The following is a 21,800-nucleotide window of genomic DNA, read 5'->3' as shown; positions in this document are numbered from 1 at the left end:
TGTTAAGATTATTGAGAAAGTTTTTAATCTTTTTGTCTTCTTTATTATTGTAGGAGTTTCCATCTAGTGCAACCACACTTCACTTTGAGTTTTACATGGAAAACAAGGAAGATAAAGCTGGGAAAAAGGTATTATACAGCTCAATTATAAGTTTATAGGCTTTTAAGAAACTGCATCATCTCTGAAGTACAGATGGATGATTTAGTTCTCAGAATAATAACAAAAAAATCATTAAACATGAAACATAAGGCGAAAGCAAAGCTTTATCTACATGTACTGTGTAGATCACCTCAATTAATTTGTTAAAATTGAATATTAAGTTTATTCTGCTGTGTTCTAATTTCCATTGAAGCCATTATCAAGCATAACTTCTTTATTGACTGCTTTCATTGATAGAGTTTTTAGATAAAAATGAATTCTTTACTTTACAGAATCAAGCCAGTGTTATAACTTCTATTCACATGGAAAATTTGGACAAATCAAAGAAGATGCCTTCAGAAATAATGGAAGACATCATGTCATCTTTTAAAATTCCAGAAAATAAGCAGGTAAGAAAATTATATTCATTTACAGTTCTTTTAAAAAGCATGCAAAACATTGCATTGTTAATGTCTGTGTCATTTTGGTCTTTAGTGGATAGTTGTCTCATTGGCAATCATACCACATCTTCTTTTTTATATTTATCAACTTGCTTGCTATGTTTGCTTGGTTGTTTGCAAACAATTGGTAGGCAGATTTTATGTCAGTTTTCATATATACTGGGATTTGATTGGACAGTAAGAATTGACATGAAATGAATTTAATGTTTATTGTCCAAACAAATTGCAGTAAATAGTTATCAAACATCCAAACAAATATAGAAAGCATGTTAATCAATGATTTGTTTGGCATGGTTTTATAGAAGTGCTGTAACATTGATATTTAGTCAGACTACTTGAAAAGATATTTATTTGATATTTGGAGTATTGTTTTATCAAGACAAGTTACAGATCAGGTTTGAGTTTTGTGCCGGTCTGATGCTGTTGTGCAGAGTTATGGTCCTAAAATAATAAGTTTTCTGAACTTTTTCTCGTCATTCTTGAAAATATTGATTTGATAATTAGGACATAGTTTTATCATGACTAGTAACAGTTCCAAGTTTGAAGTTAGAATTTTGTTCCAGTTAAAATTTAAAATTTGTAAAAAATGATGCATTATGGTGACTTGAAAAACACCGGTATCACTCAGATTACATTTCTACCTTGACAGGTAAGTTTGTATTTAGCCTATGAAATATTTATTTAGCCTTGAGAATTGAAAGGTCAGTTTATCCCATTCATACAAAAGAAGTTTACCTATGAGGGTCAGAATGGGGTTTACAGAATAGAGAATACATGTAATAGCAACAAAAAAATAGAGAAAAGAGAAAATGAACAACAAAATAAAATATAGAGAATACTGTGGTGCAAAAGTATAAAGAATACTTGAAAAAGTTACTTTAGTTACTGTAATGCAAAACTGATAATATAATGATCAATGTACATAATTGATAAATAATCTTGTAACAGAAAGACTATATAGTAAAATCATTTTCCTGAACATTTTACAGAATGAGAGTTATTTTTAAGGCCAATAAACATGTTAAAAGGAAAATGCCATAAAAATTTAAAGAATACAGATATTAAAAAGACCCATGCAGGTCCTCATGTCATTTACATTATCAATATATGGGACACATCATTGTTATTCCAAGACTCATCTAGTCAAACTGGTTTTAAACTAAACATCTAGTCAAACTGGTTTGATATAACTGATAGTGTGTTGCCCTAGTTGTATATTTCACAGTGACCCTATGTGTTTGTGCTAAGAGTACATTGTAATGTCATATTTATTGATTTTCTGTTGGGACATGACCTACATTGTTAACATGAAAAACAGTGGCTTGAAATTTCAACTGATATAAGTATAATAAAAAATGATAAATTAATATTTGGAGTTTTATATCCTGGTTGATGATGTTTTTTGGGGATCAAGATGTTTTCTTCATTCTAGTTTATATTATGATTATTTTAACCTTCAACATTGTTCAATGCACATTTTTAGATTGAAAAAATTTCAGGTCTCATTTTAAATATTTTGCAACTAAATAATAATTTGTCAGAAAAACAAGACAGTGTAATAGATAACCTGCAAGCATAGGCTATTTCTATAAGTCAAGCAGATAGTTTTTTTTTAAATCTGAAAAAAAACCTACCGTCCATGTAAAGAAATATGCAATTTAAAGGCCTTAAATAACCCCTAAAATTCAACATTAACAGATTTTTAACAATTAAATCAAGATGCACAAAGTTTTAAGTAATGGTCAGAATACAGGGTTCTTTTGTACTTTAACAATATCACAATAACAATCAAGTGACCTTAATTTTGGACAAGGTAAATGGCATGAAGCCAAATTTATCAACTACTAATGTATGAATGGGATAAACTGACCTTTCTATTCTCAAGGCTAAATAAGTATTTTATAGGCTAAATACAAACTTACCTGTCAAGGTAGAATTGTAATCTGAGTGATACCGGAGTTATTCAAGTCACCATAAGTAACTAATGCTTTTTATTTTCAGACTTTGTTGTATACTCATATCAGACTTGCTTGTTTGTTCTCCAAATATGAAGCAAGATTGCAGTGTGTTCAGGCCAGACTTCAGGCATTAGCGATTTTGGGTATGTACAACAAATTTATAAATGAATTTTCATGTGTTCAATAAAATCACCATAGCTTTAAAGCAAAAAAGATATTTGTCAACAGATATATGAATAAGAACTGTTCCAGAAATAAATGGAGGGAAGGGTGATTAGAAAGCTTTTTTATTTTTCACCACCATGCATTGAATTTATACTATTGATTTTTACAATATGATATTTACATTTGATGAATTTATCATATTTATACCCCCGCTTTAAAAAAGGGGGGCTATACTGTTTTACCTCTATCTGTCAGTGACGTCCGTCAGTCCGTCCGTCCCATGAATATATTTCGTCACATTTTTCACAGTCACTACAATACAAGGATTTCTGAAATTTGGTTTCAGGGTTTATCTAAGTCAGCTATACCGTGTGATGCGTTTTCAGATTGATCACTTGACAACTTCCTGTTTACCGAACACTTGTATGATTTTACACATGATAGCCAAGTTGAAAATTTTCGTCACATTTTTCTCAGGAACTACAATACAAGGATTTCTGAAATTTGGTTTCAGGATTTATATAAGTCAGCTATACTGTGTGATGCTTTTTCAGATTCATCACTCGACAACTTCCTGTTTACCGAACACTTGCATATTTTTACACTATTAATATTATCCACTTGCGGCGGGGGTATCATCAGTGAGCAGTAGCTCACAGTTTCACTTGTTATGTATTTTATACTTATTACAGTATATTCCAATGCTGTACAAGAAAATATGAACTCCATGCTGTATCCAGGATTAGTCGAAGAGCTGGTAGATATAGTGGAAGTTAATGATTCAAATTTAGTTGTAAGTATTAGTATATGATATCTTTATTTGAAATGAAAATTTGAAAGAAACATAAAACCTAGGAAAATTGTGCAGTAGGATTAGGATCCTCAAATTGTACCTAGGAAAATAGTGCAGTATGGTGAGGGGGTTGTAAATATTCAGATGTTTTAGTAGGGTTAAATGACTCCTAAGAAAGTAAATACTTCTTATGAAAGTTCCAGGATGGTTTGCTTGTTTCATTTTAGCACCCAAACAAGCAGTTTTAAAATCTTCAAGCACACATGGTTTTAGGAGGAAATCTGGCTTTAATTTGATGTCATTGAGCAGACCTAACATGCTTTTTTTTTATATTGCAGGACATTAAAGCAGCATCTTTGAGAACTCTTACATCTATTATTCACATAGAAAGAAACCCAAAGTAAGTCTTTTAAAATGAGTATTACATTGTAACTGTAGTGTATAAAGTTTTTACTTATACATATGAGCAGCAAAACTTGATAGTTGTACGTCATATGTTTACATCAGAAGTTAAGATGAGCATAAAAGGTATAAATAATAATGCCATAGTGTAAAATGAAAATTTATTGTTCCTACAAGAAAAGAGCATATTTAATACCACCAAAATAAAGGGTAAAAAGTTCATTACTGGGTATGGTGTCACTGTAAAAGTGAGCATTAGGCTCATTCAACAAATTTGAGACATTGTTATACATGGACTACATATTGTCTGTAAACAAACATAGCATTAGTTCACATTGCAAAAAATTGCAGAACCAAAAAGTCTTGACAATTATTTTGATGAATCAATAAGTATTATGTTAAATTTTTGAAATGATAGATTATCAGCTTTTGAAGGTATTCATAAATTATACATACGCTTTTTCATTTTAGATTAACTAATATCATTGATGTGACTGGTGCATCTTCTTACCATGGCTTCTTACCAGTTCTAGTTAGATCTTGTATACAACATATGACAGGTAAGTTAAAATAATATTAGAGGATCCACATGTTGAATTAGTTTCCAATGCTTTAGTTTATTTATAGAAAGGGATGTTGACATATATTCAGCAACAACAGCAAGGCTTGTTTACTTAACTTAAACTTTGTTACAATAAGAGTGTTCCATTTGAACATATTAGGGTAAGCAATTACATATTTACATCAGCCACTAGTAGAAGAGACATAAGAAAATCTGGTTGCATTGTTTAGCTGTGAACAAATAGTTAGTTTTTTTGCCCATGATTGTCTATTTGGGAATAGTGCAATGTTTGATATTTTACACACCCTATATCAATAGTAGCAACTTAACACATCAGGTACAGAACACTACATCTTAAATTGTAAGAAAAACAAAGTTCATGTAAAATATTTGCCATAAATCAAACCATCAGGTCAAAATTGTATTAAATGAATTGAAAAAGAATAATAATTTTCGTATGATTGTCGAACACTATATTGACAATATTTTTTTTTTCTCTTCATATTTTAGAGAAAGATTTGAAGCCTTTTCCTCAACAGTATGCCACTGCCTTATTTTCTTTCCTGTATCATTTAGCAAGTTATGAAAATGGTAAGTAAATGAACTGATTTACCTTTTAGTTTTAAATGAAAGTTTGGACACAAAGGAAAAAAAAAACTGATGCTGAAATCTTGAAATTGGTCACAGTCGTCCATATATTCACAGATAAGGACAAAAGTAAATGCATTATAGCTATTATGAACCAGTTGCTTTACATTTTGGGAGATCAACTCCTGACATGAGTATCAAAAATTTGAAAAGGAAAAATATCTTTTACTTGTACCACTTCTATTTTAATCATACATGTATTTTACAACCTTTACTTTTCAGGTGTAGAAGCTTTAGTATCCTGTGGGATGATGGAATGTTTGTTAAAAGTAATAAATTGGTATGGAGATGGTCAAGAACATATAACAGTAAGTTAATCATATTTTTAATGCATTATGGGAAATAAAAAAGAATTGTAAGTTAAAAAAAAAATCATATCCCACAAAATGAGACTAATGGGATTTCAGTCCATTATGCTAGGGCAGAATCTTGCAGACATTCTTTACATAAAATCAAGTACCAGGTATCCCAACCTTCCACATAACCTTTGACAGTGATGCAACAATACAACATAAGAATGAACTATAAAAATCAGTTGAAAAAGGCTGAACTCATCAGATAGATACAAATAGAAATACATATAACTTTGCCGTGACCAGGTACTTGTACATCCAAACAAAAGACTTTTGGAAATTTTTACTTCAAAAAGCATCAAGATTTTCAATTATCTGTGATAATTTAATTATGTGGAATCTAAAGTTATACATATTTTATTTCTCATTTTAGCAGTTTGTGACAAGAGCAGTAAGGGTTGTGGATTTGATCACAAATTTGGACATGGCAGCTTTCCAGTCACAAGGAGGGTTGTCTATCTTTATTAACAGATTAGAGGTAATGATCATACGAAATAATATTGTTGTGGATTAGAATTTATTTTATAGTCATTTTGAAGGTTTTAAAATTTTCATGTACAATTGGAAAATATGCATTTTCAGATTACAACCACAAAATTCACCAGGGTCTGGACCATTTGTGAATGAATTTAGGGAGCCTATCATTAATCTTAAGCTCTGTGTTCAAGATGTTTTTCAACATTTAATTTTAGTTAAGAGGGTATATGGGAACCTTTTTATTGACCCCAACCATCCGTATAATTTCTGTTTACTTGCAACTCTTTTAAAATTTCAAGAAAATTGCAACCAACCACAATCGTTTGAATTAAGCACCTCCTTCTTGCCCACATCTCCAAAATCAAGATTTATTTGAGAACAGCCCTCAACAGACTGTTCTCAAGTTGGGTTCCGATCAAAATTGATCAGATATATTAGTTACAGCTTGGATTGGTAATCCTCTTTACAGTGTACATGTTTTGTGAATTTTATAGAATGAAGTTGAGATATGTAGAACAGAACAACCATTTGAAATAAAAGTTGGACATGCTGATGAACTAATAGGATCTCCTGGAAGTGCTATGGAAACAGAGAGCTCAACAACAACAGAATCATCTGTTGATCCAGTGGAGCCTTCAACATCGGCAGAAACTTCACATGCTATTGTTGTCCAAACTCCAACAAAAACAGGTAATTGCCTTACCAACAAATTTATAGCAGCATACTTGTACAAATTAAATGAGGTACTGAGTAGATGTTAATAGGTCAGCAATCCAATAACATTTTGATATGGAAATCATATTGAAAACTAGTTGACCCATTAACTTTGATTATTCAAAATATCAGTGAGTTTGATTCCTATACACAAAAGTGTCATTTTAATTTTCAGGATTATTACCACAATGGATTTTCCCTCGTCTTTTTAAATTGGCATATTTCCAAAAAAATATTTCAGAATTTTTATTATTAAATTGAATATTTCAGTTATATGCTATGTAGATTCTAATGTATAATTGGAAAATGGTATTGGGAAACACATGATCTATTAAGTGTCATCTTTGATTTTTTTACAGGAATAAACTGTTTTCCCCAGAGAGCAGCTCTATTGAAGTCTATGCTGAATTTCTTGAAGAAAGCCATTCCTGATCCCTCATTTTCTGACAGCATAAGGCACTGTAAGTTCACTTGTAAACTATTTATTACAGTATATAATATTTTTACACCAGTTTCTCTTTTTGTTATTCAAATATATTATATCCGCCTCTTTCTATAATAGCTTGTAAAGTATGCTCAAGACACAAAGTTTTGAAAACCAAAAGTATGAAACAGTAGGGAGCACAAATATCAAGAGTCTTTTGTTGACAGCTAAATTTCTTAAGATGTTAGTTTTAAAAGAGTAACTAAAAGCCTTAACCTAGAACAAATAATAATCATCTGAAAATTAAGACAAATAAATCTTTTGAATCCTGTCAATGTTAACACACTGGCTTCTTGACAGATTGTAACCCTTTCACGATAAGGTTAACGTTAAACATACAGGGAAGGGTATGGTGTTTTGAAATGATATTACAATAGCCGATATATATTGGTTTAGCTGATATATATTTGTTTAGTCGATATGTATTTGTTTAGTCGATATCCAATTTAGTGGAGTCTACTGTAAAAATTTAGAGGTATTGAAAAAATGGTATGCATGCACATAACCAATGTTGTTTACTGAAATAAGTGATTAAAAAGGAAACTTTTCTCATGTGGTAATTCTCACATTATTGTAAATGTTGACTGATGTATAGTGAAATTGTTTTGCATGAACATTTATTTGTATGTTGACAGTAATGGAGTGTTCTCTGCCTAAGTCCTTAAAGCATATCATCAGTAATGCTGATTACTATGGACCATCCCTGTTTCTGCTTGGTAAGTAAAAATGTTTTTATACACACAACACTTATTATGTGTTATTTGTAAAGTATTTAATGTTAAGAAAACATGTGATACAGGTGTTTCACTTGTTTACAACTTTACAGCAAGAATATTTAATAAGAAATTGATAACTATTTTAAGAGCAACACTAGAAACCAGTTCAAGCAAAGAAAATATGTTTTAGTCTGTTATGTCTGTCACTGATAACTGATATTGTTAGAAATCTTTTTCAAAATATATTGGTTGGAAAAAAAATCCTGATTGTATATTTTTGCACTACAACATCCTGCAATTGTCAATAACTATAAAAAATAATTTTACAGCAACTGATGTTGTGACTGTGTATGTCTTCCAAGAACCTTCCCTTCTTTCCTCTTTACAAGACAGTGGCCTGACTGATGTTGTTCTTCATGCTCTTCTCATCAAAGATGTAAGTACAATAGAGATTTGATTATGAGCAGCTAGACATGTTAAAAAACCTTATTAATGCGGTGTTCAACATTTTATGTGAATAATTAAACATCGTTTGCAATTACTGTATGCATATTTCAGACCAAATGGGAAAGTAGATCAAGTACACACATGTAAGCAGCAACACATGTCAGTAAAACAGCAATAAAGGAAATGTTCAACAGGTGTTAAACAAAGGGGAAAATGCAATCAATCTTATATTCAATTGATACCTTTTTGACATTTAAACTTGAATTCAAATAATTGAACAAATTAACTGGATGTAAAGTTCATGAATTTATTAGTTGAAAGCCCACTAGACAATAACCAACCAACAATCAATCAATATGATGAAAGCTTTTAACAAGACAATTTTATGAAACCGAAAGATATATAAATTCATTGAATATTAACATTAAGTTAAGAAAGGACATGAAAAACTTAAGTTACATCAAATAAAATGATTTGTTTATTACTCCAGGTACCAGCAACAAGAGAGGTGCTGGCTTCACTACCCAATGTGTTCAGTGCTTTATGTTTGAATGCTCGAGGTTTGCAGTCTTTTGTTAACTGTAAACCATTTGACAGACTGTTTAAAGTTTTATTATCTCCTGACTACCTACCTGCTATGAGGAGGAGGAGGAGTTCTGATCATTTTGGTGAGTACAGAAATTTTTATTCCTTTATAGGTACACAAAGAATAACATTAGAAAACAGACAGGAGTTATTCATACATTAAAATGCAGACATATGGTGGAGATTAAACAACGTATATACAAGTCACTTCAATCTCTTAATATGTTTTTTGCTTCAGTTACTTTTAATGCGAGCAAAAATTTGTTTTGTACATATATATTCATGACTCCACACAAAATTCTATGGCCTTCCAAAGGTATTCTGAAATTACATGAATTTGAAAAAGAATTATTTAAACCTTCACCTAAACTTTTTTTATTTGAAATATATATGTATTTTAGGTGATACAGCCAGTAGTTTGGGTAATGCTATGGATGAACTGATGAGACACCAGCCTTCATTAAGGACAGATGCTACTACAGCTATAATTAAGGTAAAATGTTAAACTCACTTACTTAAATCACAAGGCTGAATTGGTATAAACTTTGCAAAAAGTTCTTGATATAAATTTGAATTCATTATTCATAATTCATAGTTTTACTAGGAATTTTTATGGATAATTTCATTATTGAACAGTGAACTAAACATTTACTTGTACCCTACCCTGGATAATTGTTATAAATGTGTTGTATTTAAAAAAAAAAAAATGTTTGAAGTTAAAAATATAAGATTTTCTTTTTGTCAGTTTATTAGTAGACTAATAGAAATAAGAAAAAAGTCCCATTATTTGACTTATAGAATGTAAGCAATACAGTTTTATGCTGCTTTGTGCAACAAAGAAATTAAAAAAAAACTGAAAAAGAATCAATCATTGATTTAAAAAAATATATTTTCAAGTATATTTTTAAGAAAGTAGCATTTTGTTAGAATCAATAATAATTTGTTATGCTTTAGAATGACTGTCTTTTCATCATTGCTCTAATATAAATAAAGACTCGACATGTGTTATGTATGAATTGGATATTTTATTTCAGCTACTAGAAGAGGTATGTGCCATGGGAATGGACCCAAAATATGTTTGTCAGAAATCTCAACCCAAGACAGAACAGAGCTTATTTGTAACACCCTCTCCTCGCCCTCCTGACAATGGCTCCTCAGATGAGGAAGATGAGGATGAAGAAATGGCTGCCAACACCCAGGAAAGTACACAGAAAAGTGTGGTACAGGCTGCCCAATCTAGTCAGTGAGTAGACATTTCAAAATATATGCATATGATTAAATAGCTAAAAAATGGAAAGTCACTACCATAGATAAAGTATTTGAGCTATTATGTTATGTTGTGATGATCATGTCTCACTTTCTGCATTGATAATTTACAGCAGATTCCATTGAGTATGTAGCCAAAGGTAATAACTGTGGTTAGCTTGCTTGTTAGCTGAAACGTGAAGTAATTTTAGGTTAGGTATACTACCCTACTTTAAGAATACACTAGTCCTACAAAAACCAATCAATCTGTCTGTTGGACTATGCTACTTCGAAAAGGAGGGTAGTTTACCTAACCTAACAATGACTTCATGGTTCAGCTAACAAGCAAGCTAACCAAAGATATTACCTTTGGCTACACACTCAATGGAATATGCTGTAATATTTGCCCTGCCTTCAATTGTGTGAGGGGAATTGGATGAATGTTTTTAAGTAGATGATTCTCTGTCCAATTTTATTTAAACATTTTGGTTTAATGTAGCTTCCATGAAGTTTAAACTTTTGTTGTTATTTCATTCTCTGTTGATATTTATTGTGTGTTTATATTTTCAGATCACAAACAAGTCCAACAGAAAAAGAAGCAATACCATTGATGGATTATGTATTAAATGTGGTAAGTTGTGATATAGTTGATTGATGTATTTGTAAAATTAATTTCTCATTGACTTTCATCTAACTTTGATTTCTTAATACTGCAATATTGAAAACATCATGAAAGCATAAAAGTAGAAAAATTCCTTAGATATTCATCTTTACGTCGATATAAATCTAAATTAGACATGTTATATAAGAACAGAAACAAAGATAACTTAAATGCTTGTACCAATTCCAGTAAAAAATAGTTATTTCCTTTTCAAAATAAATACTTATGATCAGAGCATTATATTTGATCTTCAAATGATAGTTTGTTGTCATCTGGAATAAAGTAATGCGACAATAACTTGGCAATTCCTTAGTATACCTTGTTTTTTCAATGTTCTACAAGGTAAAATTGATTGCTACATAATGACACCTTTAATATATAGGTTGTTTTAAAATGACACCTAAAAATGTGATTAAACATTGATGATTTAATTATGTCTATGGGCTGATAACAAAATAACGTTAGCCAATCAGAAGACGCTTTACATCCAAAATTAAATTATTTAGCATTGTTTAAAATACTGTAAATTCAGAAGTTATTGCATGCGTGCATTCATTATTGCCATTTTGTCATTTCTTACTTAAATGCAAGTTAAAATTATTGCGTTTACTAGTCACATTTTTAGCAATAATAAAAACCTTGCAATAATTTCTTAATTAACAGTATCTAAAATTAGGAAATTAGAAATACTTTAAAATATTTGAAATACTTTAAATTGTTGTTTTCCAGATGAAATTTGTTGAAGCTATTCTGAGCAACAATTCAACTGACGACCATTGTAAGGAGTTTGTAACCCAGAATGGACTACAACCATTGATGTCAATTCTGGGAATGCCTAACCTGTCCATTGATTTTCCTGCTTCACAGGCTTGCCATGCTGTCTCAATTGTCTGTAAAGCCATTCTGGTATGTTTTATCAGAAATATAATTTTAGATTCACTTATTTATGTCTCAAAAAATGTTATATATGTGTTGTGAATGTTTTGTAATAAATCATTGAGAAGAACAAGATTTTTTTTTACAGCTGAAAGTTGAGTAAGTTAAATTATGGTAAGATAACCAATTGAGATATTGAAATTAAGTATTAAATATGTTTATATGCCAGCAGATAACTGTTTAATTGTAGTCTACATGTGGTCATTTATTATTTTATAGCAATTGTCCAGAGAGCCAAAGGTTTTGAAGCAAGGACTCGTGAAATTGGATGAAGTATTACAAAGCTTAGAAGGCCTACATAAACCACTAGATGCTCCAGGTGGCTCTGTACTTTTGAGAGAGCTGGCTAATGTGGCACATCTCCCAGATGCCATCCAGTCTCCACAGTTAACACCCCTATTACATGCCTTATCATCTTGCCATGCCTACATCATGATGTTTGTACATGTCTGTAAAATGGGACAGGTAAGACACATTTGTGTGTTTCAGAATTAAGCACATGTGGGGGAGGGGAGCACTTTTTAAAGACACTGATCCAAAATTATATTTAAAAATGAGGTTTACTTTATATACCTGAATTATATATATTAAAATGGGGTTTACTTTAAATAATTCCAACATTCTTATCTGCTTCTGCAAATTCAAATAAATAATAGAGGTATTTCCTTTTTGAAATAAATACTCAGTTGATCAGAGCATTATATTTGATCTTCAAATGATAGTTTGTTGTCATCTGGAATAAAGTAATGCTAAATAATTTCAGGCAATTTGTTGAAATACCTCGTATTATCAACGTTATTCAAGGTAAAATTGATTGCTACAATAGGACATCTAATGAGATTTAGTTGAACATTAAGAAATGCTTAAGAATATGTTTTGCAGATGAGGAAAATGCAACCACTTATATTATTTAATTAAATTTAGTGCCTCAAACCCCATTTTATTAATATTGGAACAGCCCTATAGGGTTTTTTGTTTGGATTGTACAGGTTATGCAGTCTATCTTTGTTGGGAATGGGGATCAATAATATTCCTGCAATTACAAGAATCACATCAATTAGTAGATCTATTGGTGAAATATTAGTTCAGAACTCTTGAAGTTTAGTGGTCTTCATTTATGTCCACAAAAAATGTTCCAAGAAAATGTATATGCATTACATCTGTAAGTAAACTGGCAATAGCTTCATATAACAAACGTGAATGTATCAATAATTAAAAGTTATTTAATTCAAACTGGATTATTAAGATATGAACATGTATATAATTCTAAATGGTGTAAAATATGTTAAAATGAACCATACAAGTAAAAAGCCACTCATAATTTATGTAATTAGAGATAACAGACTGATAGAAGCTGAACATAAATTTTATTCAAGTTTCTGAAGTGTTAATTGTCATTGCATATGTTCAAATTGTTTTTTAATAAAAAAAAAGTTTTATTTGTGTGGGTTAACTACTGATTAAAATAGAATCTTAAAAAGTTCAGTTAAATATATAATTTGAAATATTCATGTACCATCATAATTTTTTTTAACAGACTGACATAAGAACAATATCTGTCAACCACTGGGGCTCAGAACTTGGTTTAAAAGTATTAAATGGACTTAGTAAGCTATACACTTCACTTGTTTGGGAGAGCACAGTGCTATTGGCTTTGTGTAGTGAGGACATCTTGCCATCAGGCTGTGAATTTGGCAGGTCCGATATGGAAAAGCTTTTACCCAAAGATTTCAAATCAGAAAAGGAGGACAAAGAAGAGGAAAAGGAAGGCTCATTAACCAGGGCTGCAGGAGAATTGGGCAGTAATGGTGTCAGTGCCGCCATGGAATCTTTGTCCACTTCAGAAAGTGTGGGTTCTCCAATGGATGTAACAGACAGTCAGACATCTCAGGGGACAGACAAAAAAATAAAACTGTCTCCTGCATTACAAGCCCAGATCAAACAGTTGAAACCACTGTTATCAGTGTCATCTAGGCTGTGTAGAACACTTGCTGAGTTATTTGGTCTCTTGGTTAAGTTAAGTGTTGGAAGCCCTGTGCGCCAGAGAAGAACCAATGCTGTAGTGTCACCTACCACTCCAACACCAGCAGCCCAGGCAGTGGCAAGAGCTCTGACTAAGCTCCTTACAAACGGTTTGAATTGGGAGCCTCCACCCTGGTCCCCTGTTCCAAAACTTAGGTAAGTTATTGTGGTGTTATAAGGTTTGCATTAGATTTGCTTTTCAATTCTGAAAATTAAAACTTGAAAGAATAAGAAATGTACAGAAAGTGTACATCAGTGAGACAGCAACTTAATCTGTATAACATGCTGCACTCTGGATGTATTATAATTACAATCTTGAAAAAGCACAATAGAAAAGTCTTCATGTAGAATTAATAATTCTAAATTGTAGTATAATGTATTTTTAATGATTTATCTTTATTTGTTTACAGGTTAACATTCCTCGTGTGTTCTGTTGGTTTTACATCACCAATGTTATTTGATGAGAGAAAAAATCCCTACCATTTAATGTTACAGAAATTCCTTTCATCTGGTGGACAGAAAGCTCTTTTCCAGTTAGTATATAACTTTTTTTAAATTTGTATATACTAAATTTGAAATATCTCATAAAAGAACTTTAATAATTGAACAAGTTAATTCATGTTAAAATGTATATATAAGCATATATTATTTATTGTCTGATGCATGTGTTTTGCAATGATGATTACAAATTGACAAGCATATATCTGAACATATTATGTTGATTCAATGTAGTCTGAGAAAGTATTTGCATCCTATTTGGTTTGCATACTTGTTTGGTGAATTCTATCTATGCTTGACACATAAAACAGTTATATCAGTAAGTACTGTCTAAATTGGCACACATCTGTCCAGTACAATAAAAGAAGACACTAAAATTTTCTAAATATTTTAACAAAAAATATATGATATGTTTTTATTACAGGGCCTTTGAGTGGGCACTTGCTTGTGATGGTAAAAAATCAGATGATGAATTGCCAGGTAAGTTTTCATTAATTATCTTTGATTAAGGAAAACTTTATTACTAATTTGTAAAACTTGTTATTGGGTTGCTGTCTTGTAAAGTTATGACACATCTTCTTGTGTTACTTGGTTTTAACTTAGACTAAAAATATGAAGTTAAAAGTGTTTCTCACAGAAAATTGAGTTCTTATGTTGCAGACGTAAACGTTCATATATTGTTACTGCATGTCTTTAAATGTTTGTCAGCACGTACAGTTTTGTAAGAAATATATTCTCAATTGACTTTAAAATCAAATAAATTTAAGTAAGATTTTCATGAGATTACTATGCCCCATCCACAGAGGAGTGGGCATTAAGTTTTACCGGTGTATGTCTGTACAATATAGTTTAAATGTTATGTCTTTACATAACTAGAAACTGCTTGTTTTTTTCCAGGAATACCTTTTATATAGAAATCTTTAGTCTATCTATTTTACAACATATTCTATTTACTTATAGATGGAACTGGTGAATTTCTGGATGCATGGTTGATGCTCATTGAGAAAATGGTGAACCCAAAGACAATTATGGAATCCACACACACCCTGCCAGAAAAGTCCAGTCAAGCAGGATTTATACCCTTCAACAAAGTGCAATATCTCATCAGTACACAAAAGGTAAATTATCATTCAAGGTCGTCATATATTTTGTGCAAACTGTTTAATTTGTTTAGATTTTCTAAAATGAAAAATTGACTTGCATTGAGGTACAGTTGTGATCCTGAATAATATTATTTTGTTGAATATCATCATTTTAATCATTGTTTCTGTGAAAAAGCTGAAAAATGCCTGTTCGGGCTCTAAATGGATGAAATAGAAAATGTATCTCTTAGTCTAATTAATTGGTAGCTGTTTATATTGACTAAATATAACATACTAGTATAATATAAATGCACAATCTATGATGAATATACACTGACAAGCATATGTCTGAGTACTGTTATGTTAGACACACCTACTTCTGAGATGTTTGTGCCCCTGAAATGGTTTATTTAGAAATGAATGAAACTTATACATATTAACAATGATAGAATATATATGCTACAAAACTATCTGAATTAAAATGAGGAGATGTGAGTGATCACCAATGAGACTGTCCATCAGAGTTCAAATGATGTGTATGTAAGAGCTGTATGTTACTGTATAGCTCCACAGATATAGCCTTCAACGATGAACATAGCCAATACCATTTAAATATTAAACATAACATACTGCTAAATATAAATGCACACAATCTATGATGAATATACACTGACAAGCATATGTCTGAGTACTGCTATGTTAGACACACCTACTTCTGAGATGTGAGTGCTCTAGAGATAGTTTATTTCTAAGTAAATGAAATGTGTAGTAAAGTTGCATAACAATGATATAATCTATGTTTTAAAAATATCTTTATGAAAATAAGATGTGGTGTGATTGCTAATGAGACTTTCCACATGAGTCCAAATGATAAGCATATAAGGAGCTATAGTAAACTGTATAATCTTCAACAATGAGCAAAACACCAACCATATCAATACTTATAACACACTAGTTTTACATAAATGCACAATCTATGATGAATATACACTGACAAGCATATGTCTGAGTACTGCTATGTTAGACAAACCTACTTCTGAGATGTTTGTGCTTCTAAAATAAAAGTATAAGAAACTTATAGCAAAATGAAATAACAATGATAGAATGTATCTTTAAAAAATGTTATAATGAAAATAAGAAGATTTGGTGTGATTGCAAATGAAACTGTCAACCCAAGTCCAAATTGATATTCCAGAGCTATACAGAGGTTAAGCCTTCAACAATGAGCAATGAGCAAAACACCTACCATATCAATACTTATTATAACACTAGTTTTACATAAATGCACAATCTATGATGAATATACACTGACAAGCATATGTCTGAGTACTGCTATGTTAGACACACCAACTTCTGAGATGTTTGTGCCCCTGAAATAGTTAAAAGTAAAACTTTTAGAGAAGTTACACAACAATTATAGAATGTATGTTTTAAAAATATCCTAACGAAAATAAGGAGATGTGGTGTGATTGCTAATGAGACAGCTGTGAGGTCTCAATCATCCTCTTACCTGGGACAGTGTTGTTATGAATTTTATATTGAGATATGTATTCCAGGCTGCTTTTAATGCTGTAATGGAAATGTGGAACAAGAAACCTCTGAAAATTTATGGTGGACGAATGTCAGAGTCCATGCTAGCAATACTTAGTCATATTATTAAAGGAGAAATCATAATCCAGGTAAAATATTGAAGAAAAGTATGAGTTAGTTCAAATAAGTATGGACATTTGTTCATTGTTTCAAAGAAAGAACATATACTATGATAGGAATATTTGATTTTTGTTTGCTCTAGGATTGAGATTACTATTTGGTAAAAAGAATTGCCAAACTTGGATTATTTACTGATCGCATTTTATTTCAATGGCTCTTTTTAGTTAAGTATTCAATATTGATATTTTCCCTGTTTCAAGAAATTAGTTGTTTAACAGAACACATTTATAATTTAACTGTTTACTGATAAACATATCAAAACACATTATAAAGGTATAACATACATGCAAATAGACTTTGGTGGAGTACAAGTTTGCTTTTAGACCAACTTATTAAGGCTGTTAATTTTAGGAATATTTGGCTAAAGAAAAAGCAACAATTGAAGCACAACCAAGCAGTGCAACTCCTGCAACCCCTGGACCATCAACAGCCCCAGCAGCTGCAGCAGCCCCTACTGAACAAGAACCCCAGGTTCATCAACTTTACTTACAGATGGTATGTAATATATAAAATATATAACAAATATGATTGTTGATGTTTAGTAAATAACTAGGTATTTCTTGAAAACCGGTATTTCTTGAAAACCATGATTGCTTTCATCATCACATTTTAAAATGAATATTACAATTTTGATGCCCTGTTACATATGTAGGTATGGATTCAGTATTAATCATTCAATACAAATTTTCGTGGATTTGGTTGGTTATTGATGGACTACAAAATCAAGAGTTAAAAAAGGCTCTTATTTTCTGTAGGTGTGTATGCAGACTTTTGTAAAGCTATGCATTCTTATAAATGTACATGAGAATGCAATCTTTCCCTTCATCAAAATTGATACCAACTAAATGAAATGAATTTCAAGTATTATAAATAATATGTTTCATTCATGTAAACTATGTCTCCCATTTCTCCACAATGTAGGTATAGTCTATAAATTTTGTTGATTTAGCAAACAATAGAGTATATATATTTTCCTCTGTCATGCATTGTGTATCTTCATCTGTGTCGTCCAGTGACATACATGATTGTTTACAATGCTATATTAATTTAGTGATTGGCATCGTTGGGTAGAAGTTTGTTGTAGCTTTTACCCTGGTATTGTAGCTAGACAGATTCATTAAAAGTTAACAGAGTCAATAATTTAAGGGTTGCATTGTTCTTCCAAATTCAGTAAGCAGCTTTTTTTTAGCCTTAAATATTTTTGTTTGATGATGCCCAGTATCTGTTGAAACAAATATGTGATAATTTACTGTCCTTCATGCCTTGTCACAATCAGGGCTACAATATTAGAAAAAACCCAACATTATTTAAGGATAAATCACTTGGAAATCCTCTTCAGTACTTAGTTATATATGCTATTATATATGGAAGATGTAAGGGATATGGCATTGAGACAGCAACCCAACAACACAGTGTATCCTGTAAAGACACCAAGGGGTGAATATACGTTATATGAGAGACATTTATACAATGCTAAATACATTAATTTTCCTTCCAGCTGATTGGCATGGGTTTTACTCCAGAACAAAGTGCAGAGGCCTTGCTACATTGTAACAGTTTAGAACAGGCTACAGAATGGATAGTCAATCATCCCTCTACACCTGCTGCTGCACCTCCAAGTGATGCAAATGTTACTGATGTAAATATAACATGTCTAGACATAGACCTTCACATTATTTATAGCCTAAAACCCTTTTAGAAGTGTCATTAAACAAAAATTGTTAATAAACAAAATAAACAAAAGAAGTTAACTTAAGGGAAAAGAAAATTGACAGCTTTGAAATTAAAAAGAACAAATGCTAATGATTAAATGTTTCCTCAGAAGAATTTTACTTATAAGCACAATTAGAGATATATGAATTAATGTATATATTTTTATATAAGTAGAAGCAGATCTGTTGAAGACTTTATGAAGTTGTTGTTCTTCCTTTACCACGGCTACATTTGTATTCTCTATACTTGCAGCCCTTTAGTAATTTACTTGAGATGTCTGAAGAAGATCAGATGATGACGGCCATTGCCATGTCTTTAGGACAGAACGCAACGATGTCCACTGACAATGTAAATATTTCATCTTTTTATTTTTTTTAATTTCTGTAGATTTACCCCTTTGCCACAGTTTATGTTTTTCTTTTCTATGATGATTTTTATTGACAAGCATATATCAGATTATTTGTTGTTGATATTAGAAGTCTGAGAGAAGATATTTTATTGCAAAAGTCTTATCATTCCGCAAATGAGCTATTTTAAAACCTTTATAGCCACACCTAATTGTGTTTTTTATCCGTCTGTCAGTTGTTTCATTGGTCTGTCTGTGTTGATCCATATTGTATCAAATTTAAGTTTTGGTTTACAGTCATTCAAAGATTTGGTTATTGGTAGCTTGTGGTCACATCACTTGAAACTTAGTGTACATGTCCATAATTGTGTAAACTGTTTACTAAATACAAGCCAAAATAGGGTTCTGATCAGGATATCACTGTTGACTTAACATCTTTGTAGAACTGAACTGATGCATTAGTTAATGGCTTTCTTCTTTTGTAATTGTTAAAGGTGTTTTCATTTCGGTATTAACAAAATTTCACCCACTCCAAATAAGTCATAATTATTTAGTTTATCTCGTACAATATGAAGTAAAAGCTATTTTTCACCCTATTTTATTAACAAATATTGTTGGATCTGTTTATACATGTATATCTATATATGTGAGACTGATATGCATATTTATAGACCAGTCTGTTCATCAGTACTTTATACTTTCTTGGTTTTTTCTTTTCTATGATGATGATTATTGACAAGCATATATCAGATTATCTGTTGTTGATATTTCAAGTCTGAGAGAAGATATTCATTCTGCAAATATACTATTTTGAAACCTTTTTAGTCATACCTATATTAAAAAGGTGCATTATGGTTTTTTTCCAGTCTGTCAGTTGTTTCCTATACCCATGCTAGTTCATCTTGTATGAAATGAGACATTTGGTTTCAAGAATTGTTATTTATGGTCACATCAACTTGAAACTTATTACAAGTATCCTCTATTTAATAATCACTTATCAAATTTAATAAGGTTTTCACCATTTACAGAACATCTTTGTCAAACTTTACTGTTGCTTTATGGCATAGATGCCAACCATTACGATTTTTGCGTAGTTTTTCCGATTTTGCGATAAAAACTACGCTATTACGGTCAAAGTCGAACAGTTACGGATTACCAATCATCGCCGTTCAATTTTGTAAAACACGGATTTTTATCATTACTTTTCCGTCCTGGTCCGGTATTTAGAAAACGCCAATGTAATGCTTCCGGTTTCTCGGGAGTTATCGACCTATTGTTGAGTAACTAACTGACTTCCGAAGAGGCAAACTTGCATTTATGAAGTAGCTTTCCCCCTTTCTCTACTTCTCCTTGACAAAACGAAAATGTACGAGTCGAGAACATCTGAACAATAAATGAATGGAATACATACTACAGACAACAATGTTAAACGACAAATTTTGTGCACATCACTTTGCAACCACTAGTCAGTAATTTTTTATTGGTAAATGCACGTTTATGAATGATTACTGAAAACTTTTCAAAAATACGGAAAATTTGATAGTTTGTTACTGATTGTGTCAAAAGGGGGTTGGCATCTATGTTTATGGTAGTCTTCCTTTGCATCTGTTTACGGTGTTTTCATTTTGGTATTTGCAAAAGAAAATAACACAATTTGATACAAATTAATTTTTCTGGTATTTGTTTTAATATTTCTAACTTAATGTTTATTACAAATACTATCAGATCTGTTGGTATCTATACATATTAAACATATATTTATAGATCAGTTTGTTCATCAGCACTTTATACTTTCTTGGTGTGGTCTTTTCTATGATGATGATTATTGACAAGCATATATCAGATTATCTGTTGTTGATATTTCAAGTCTGAGAGACAAAGTTTGATCATTCTGCAAATACTAGTATATTGTTATGATTTTTTTTATGCCCCACCTACAATATAAAGGAGTATTATGTTTTCCAGGCCCCTCAATTTTTCCATCTGCCTGTCCTTGTTATCCCTGGCATCGTGTATCAAAATAGAGTTTGTAAGTTTAAGATTTGGTCATTGGTATTTGTGGTCACATCACTTGAAACTTAGAATACATCTCCATTATTGTGTAAACCGTTTAATATGTACAAGCTAAATAAACGTTCTGATCAGGATTTAACTTTTAACTGAACATCTTTGTTGAAATCTACTGTTGCATTATTTATATGTAATTATTTTCTTCCTTTAATTCTGTTGAATGTTCTCATTTTTGTCTCGCCTTGACGGAGTCAAAAAGCGAGACATAGTTATGCTGTTTCCGGCGTCAACAATGTATTAGTTTGTGATTAACTCAGTTTTATGGGGAACCACTAGTGGTATGTCAATGATAATTGGTATGCAGATGTATTACCATTGTCACATCTCATTGTCATGGTCTATTGACTTTGATTGGTTTGCTTACATTACATTTATCATGTTTATTAGTTTGTGATTAGGTCAATTTATGGGGATCCACTTGTGGTAGGTCATTGATATTTGGTTTGCAATTGTATTAGAATTAATTGGCACAATTCATTGCCAAAATTACAAAAAGGCGAGACATATCTCTGTGATAACAGTTTATGATATTTTTGTTTAAATTAGTTTGATAGAATTACTTCTGATTGATCATTGATATTTTCTATAAAGTTTCATTACTATCAGTTGATATC

General features: G+C 31.2%; 1 protein-coding gene and 1 non-coding gene across 9 annotated transcripts in view; both read left to right on the top strand.

Moving 5' to 3' along the window:
* Positions 1-21,800, top strand: part of LOC134724564 (E3 ubiquitin-protein ligase HUWE1-like) — a 108,989-nt gene that overhangs the window by 8,015 nt on the left and 79,174 nt on the right. For 7 of the 8 annotated variants that reach the window (XM_063587725.1, XM_063587699.1, XM_063587693.1 and 4 more), the window contains exons 8-34: positions 54-128; positions 432-548; positions 2,601-2,700; positions 3,415-3,515; positions 3,854-3,915; positions 4,389-4,477; positions 4,990-5,070; positions 5,350-5,435; positions 5,854-5,958; positions 6,452-6,647; positions 7,031-7,132; positions 7,791-7,871; positions 8,201-8,307; positions 8,809-8,986; positions 9,305-9,396; positions 9,938-10,146; positions 10,719-10,779; positions 11,539-11,715; positions 11,965-12,210; positions 13,283-13,923; positions 14,178-14,300; positions 14,690-14,745; positions 15,226-15,383; positions 16,904-17,026; positions 17,409-17,552; positions 18,556-18,696; positions 19,023-19,118. In XM_063587725.1, the coding sequence (XP_063443795.1) occupies positions 54-128; positions 432-548; positions 2,601-2,700; positions 3,415-3,515; positions 3,854-3,915; positions 4,389-4,477; positions 4,990-5,070; positions 5,350-5,435; positions 5,854-5,958; positions 6,452-6,647; positions 7,031-7,132; positions 7,791-7,871; positions 8,201-8,307; positions 8,809-8,986; positions 9,305-9,396; positions 9,938-10,146; positions 10,719-10,779; positions 11,539-11,715; positions 11,965-12,210; positions 13,283-13,923; positions 14,178-14,300; positions 14,690-14,745; positions 15,226-15,383; positions 16,904-17,026; positions 17,409-17,552; positions 18,556-18,696; positions 19,023-19,118 (3,747 nt within the window). The remainder of the gene's footprint in view (positions 1-53; positions 129-431; positions 549-2,600; positions 2,701-3,414; positions 3,516-3,853; positions 3,916-4,388; positions 4,478-4,989; positions 5,071-5,349; positions 5,436-5,853; positions 5,959-6,451; positions 6,648-7,030; positions 7,133-7,790; positions 7,872-8,200; positions 8,308-8,808; positions 8,987-9,304; positions 9,397-9,937; positions 10,147-10,718; positions 10,780-11,538; positions 11,716-11,964; positions 12,211-13,282; positions 13,924-14,177; positions 14,301-14,689; positions 14,746-15,225; positions 15,384-16,903; positions 17,027-17,408; positions 17,553-18,555; positions 18,697-19,022; positions 19,119-21,800) is intronic. The other variant, XM_063587717.1, reaches the window with a different exon arrangement.
* On the top strand, positions 16,319-16,391 carry LOC134702916 (small nucleolar RNA SNORD27). Its single transcript, XR_010104599.1, has one exon. It is a non-coding gene; the product is annotated as a small nucleolar RNA SNORD27 (small nucleolar RNA).

Source organism: Mytilus trossulus, chromosome 1 (genome assembly GCF_036588685.1).
Source record: "Mytilus trossulus isolate FHL-02 chromosome 1, PNRI_Mtr1.1.1.hap1, whole genome shotgun sequence".
Taxonomy (NCBI): domain Eukaryota; kingdom Metazoa; phylum Mollusca; class Bivalvia; order Mytilida; family Mytilidae; genus Mytilus; species Mytilus trossulus.
Note: the sequence above shows the minus strand (reverse complement) of the source record. Positions and strands in the feature narration are given on the sequence as shown.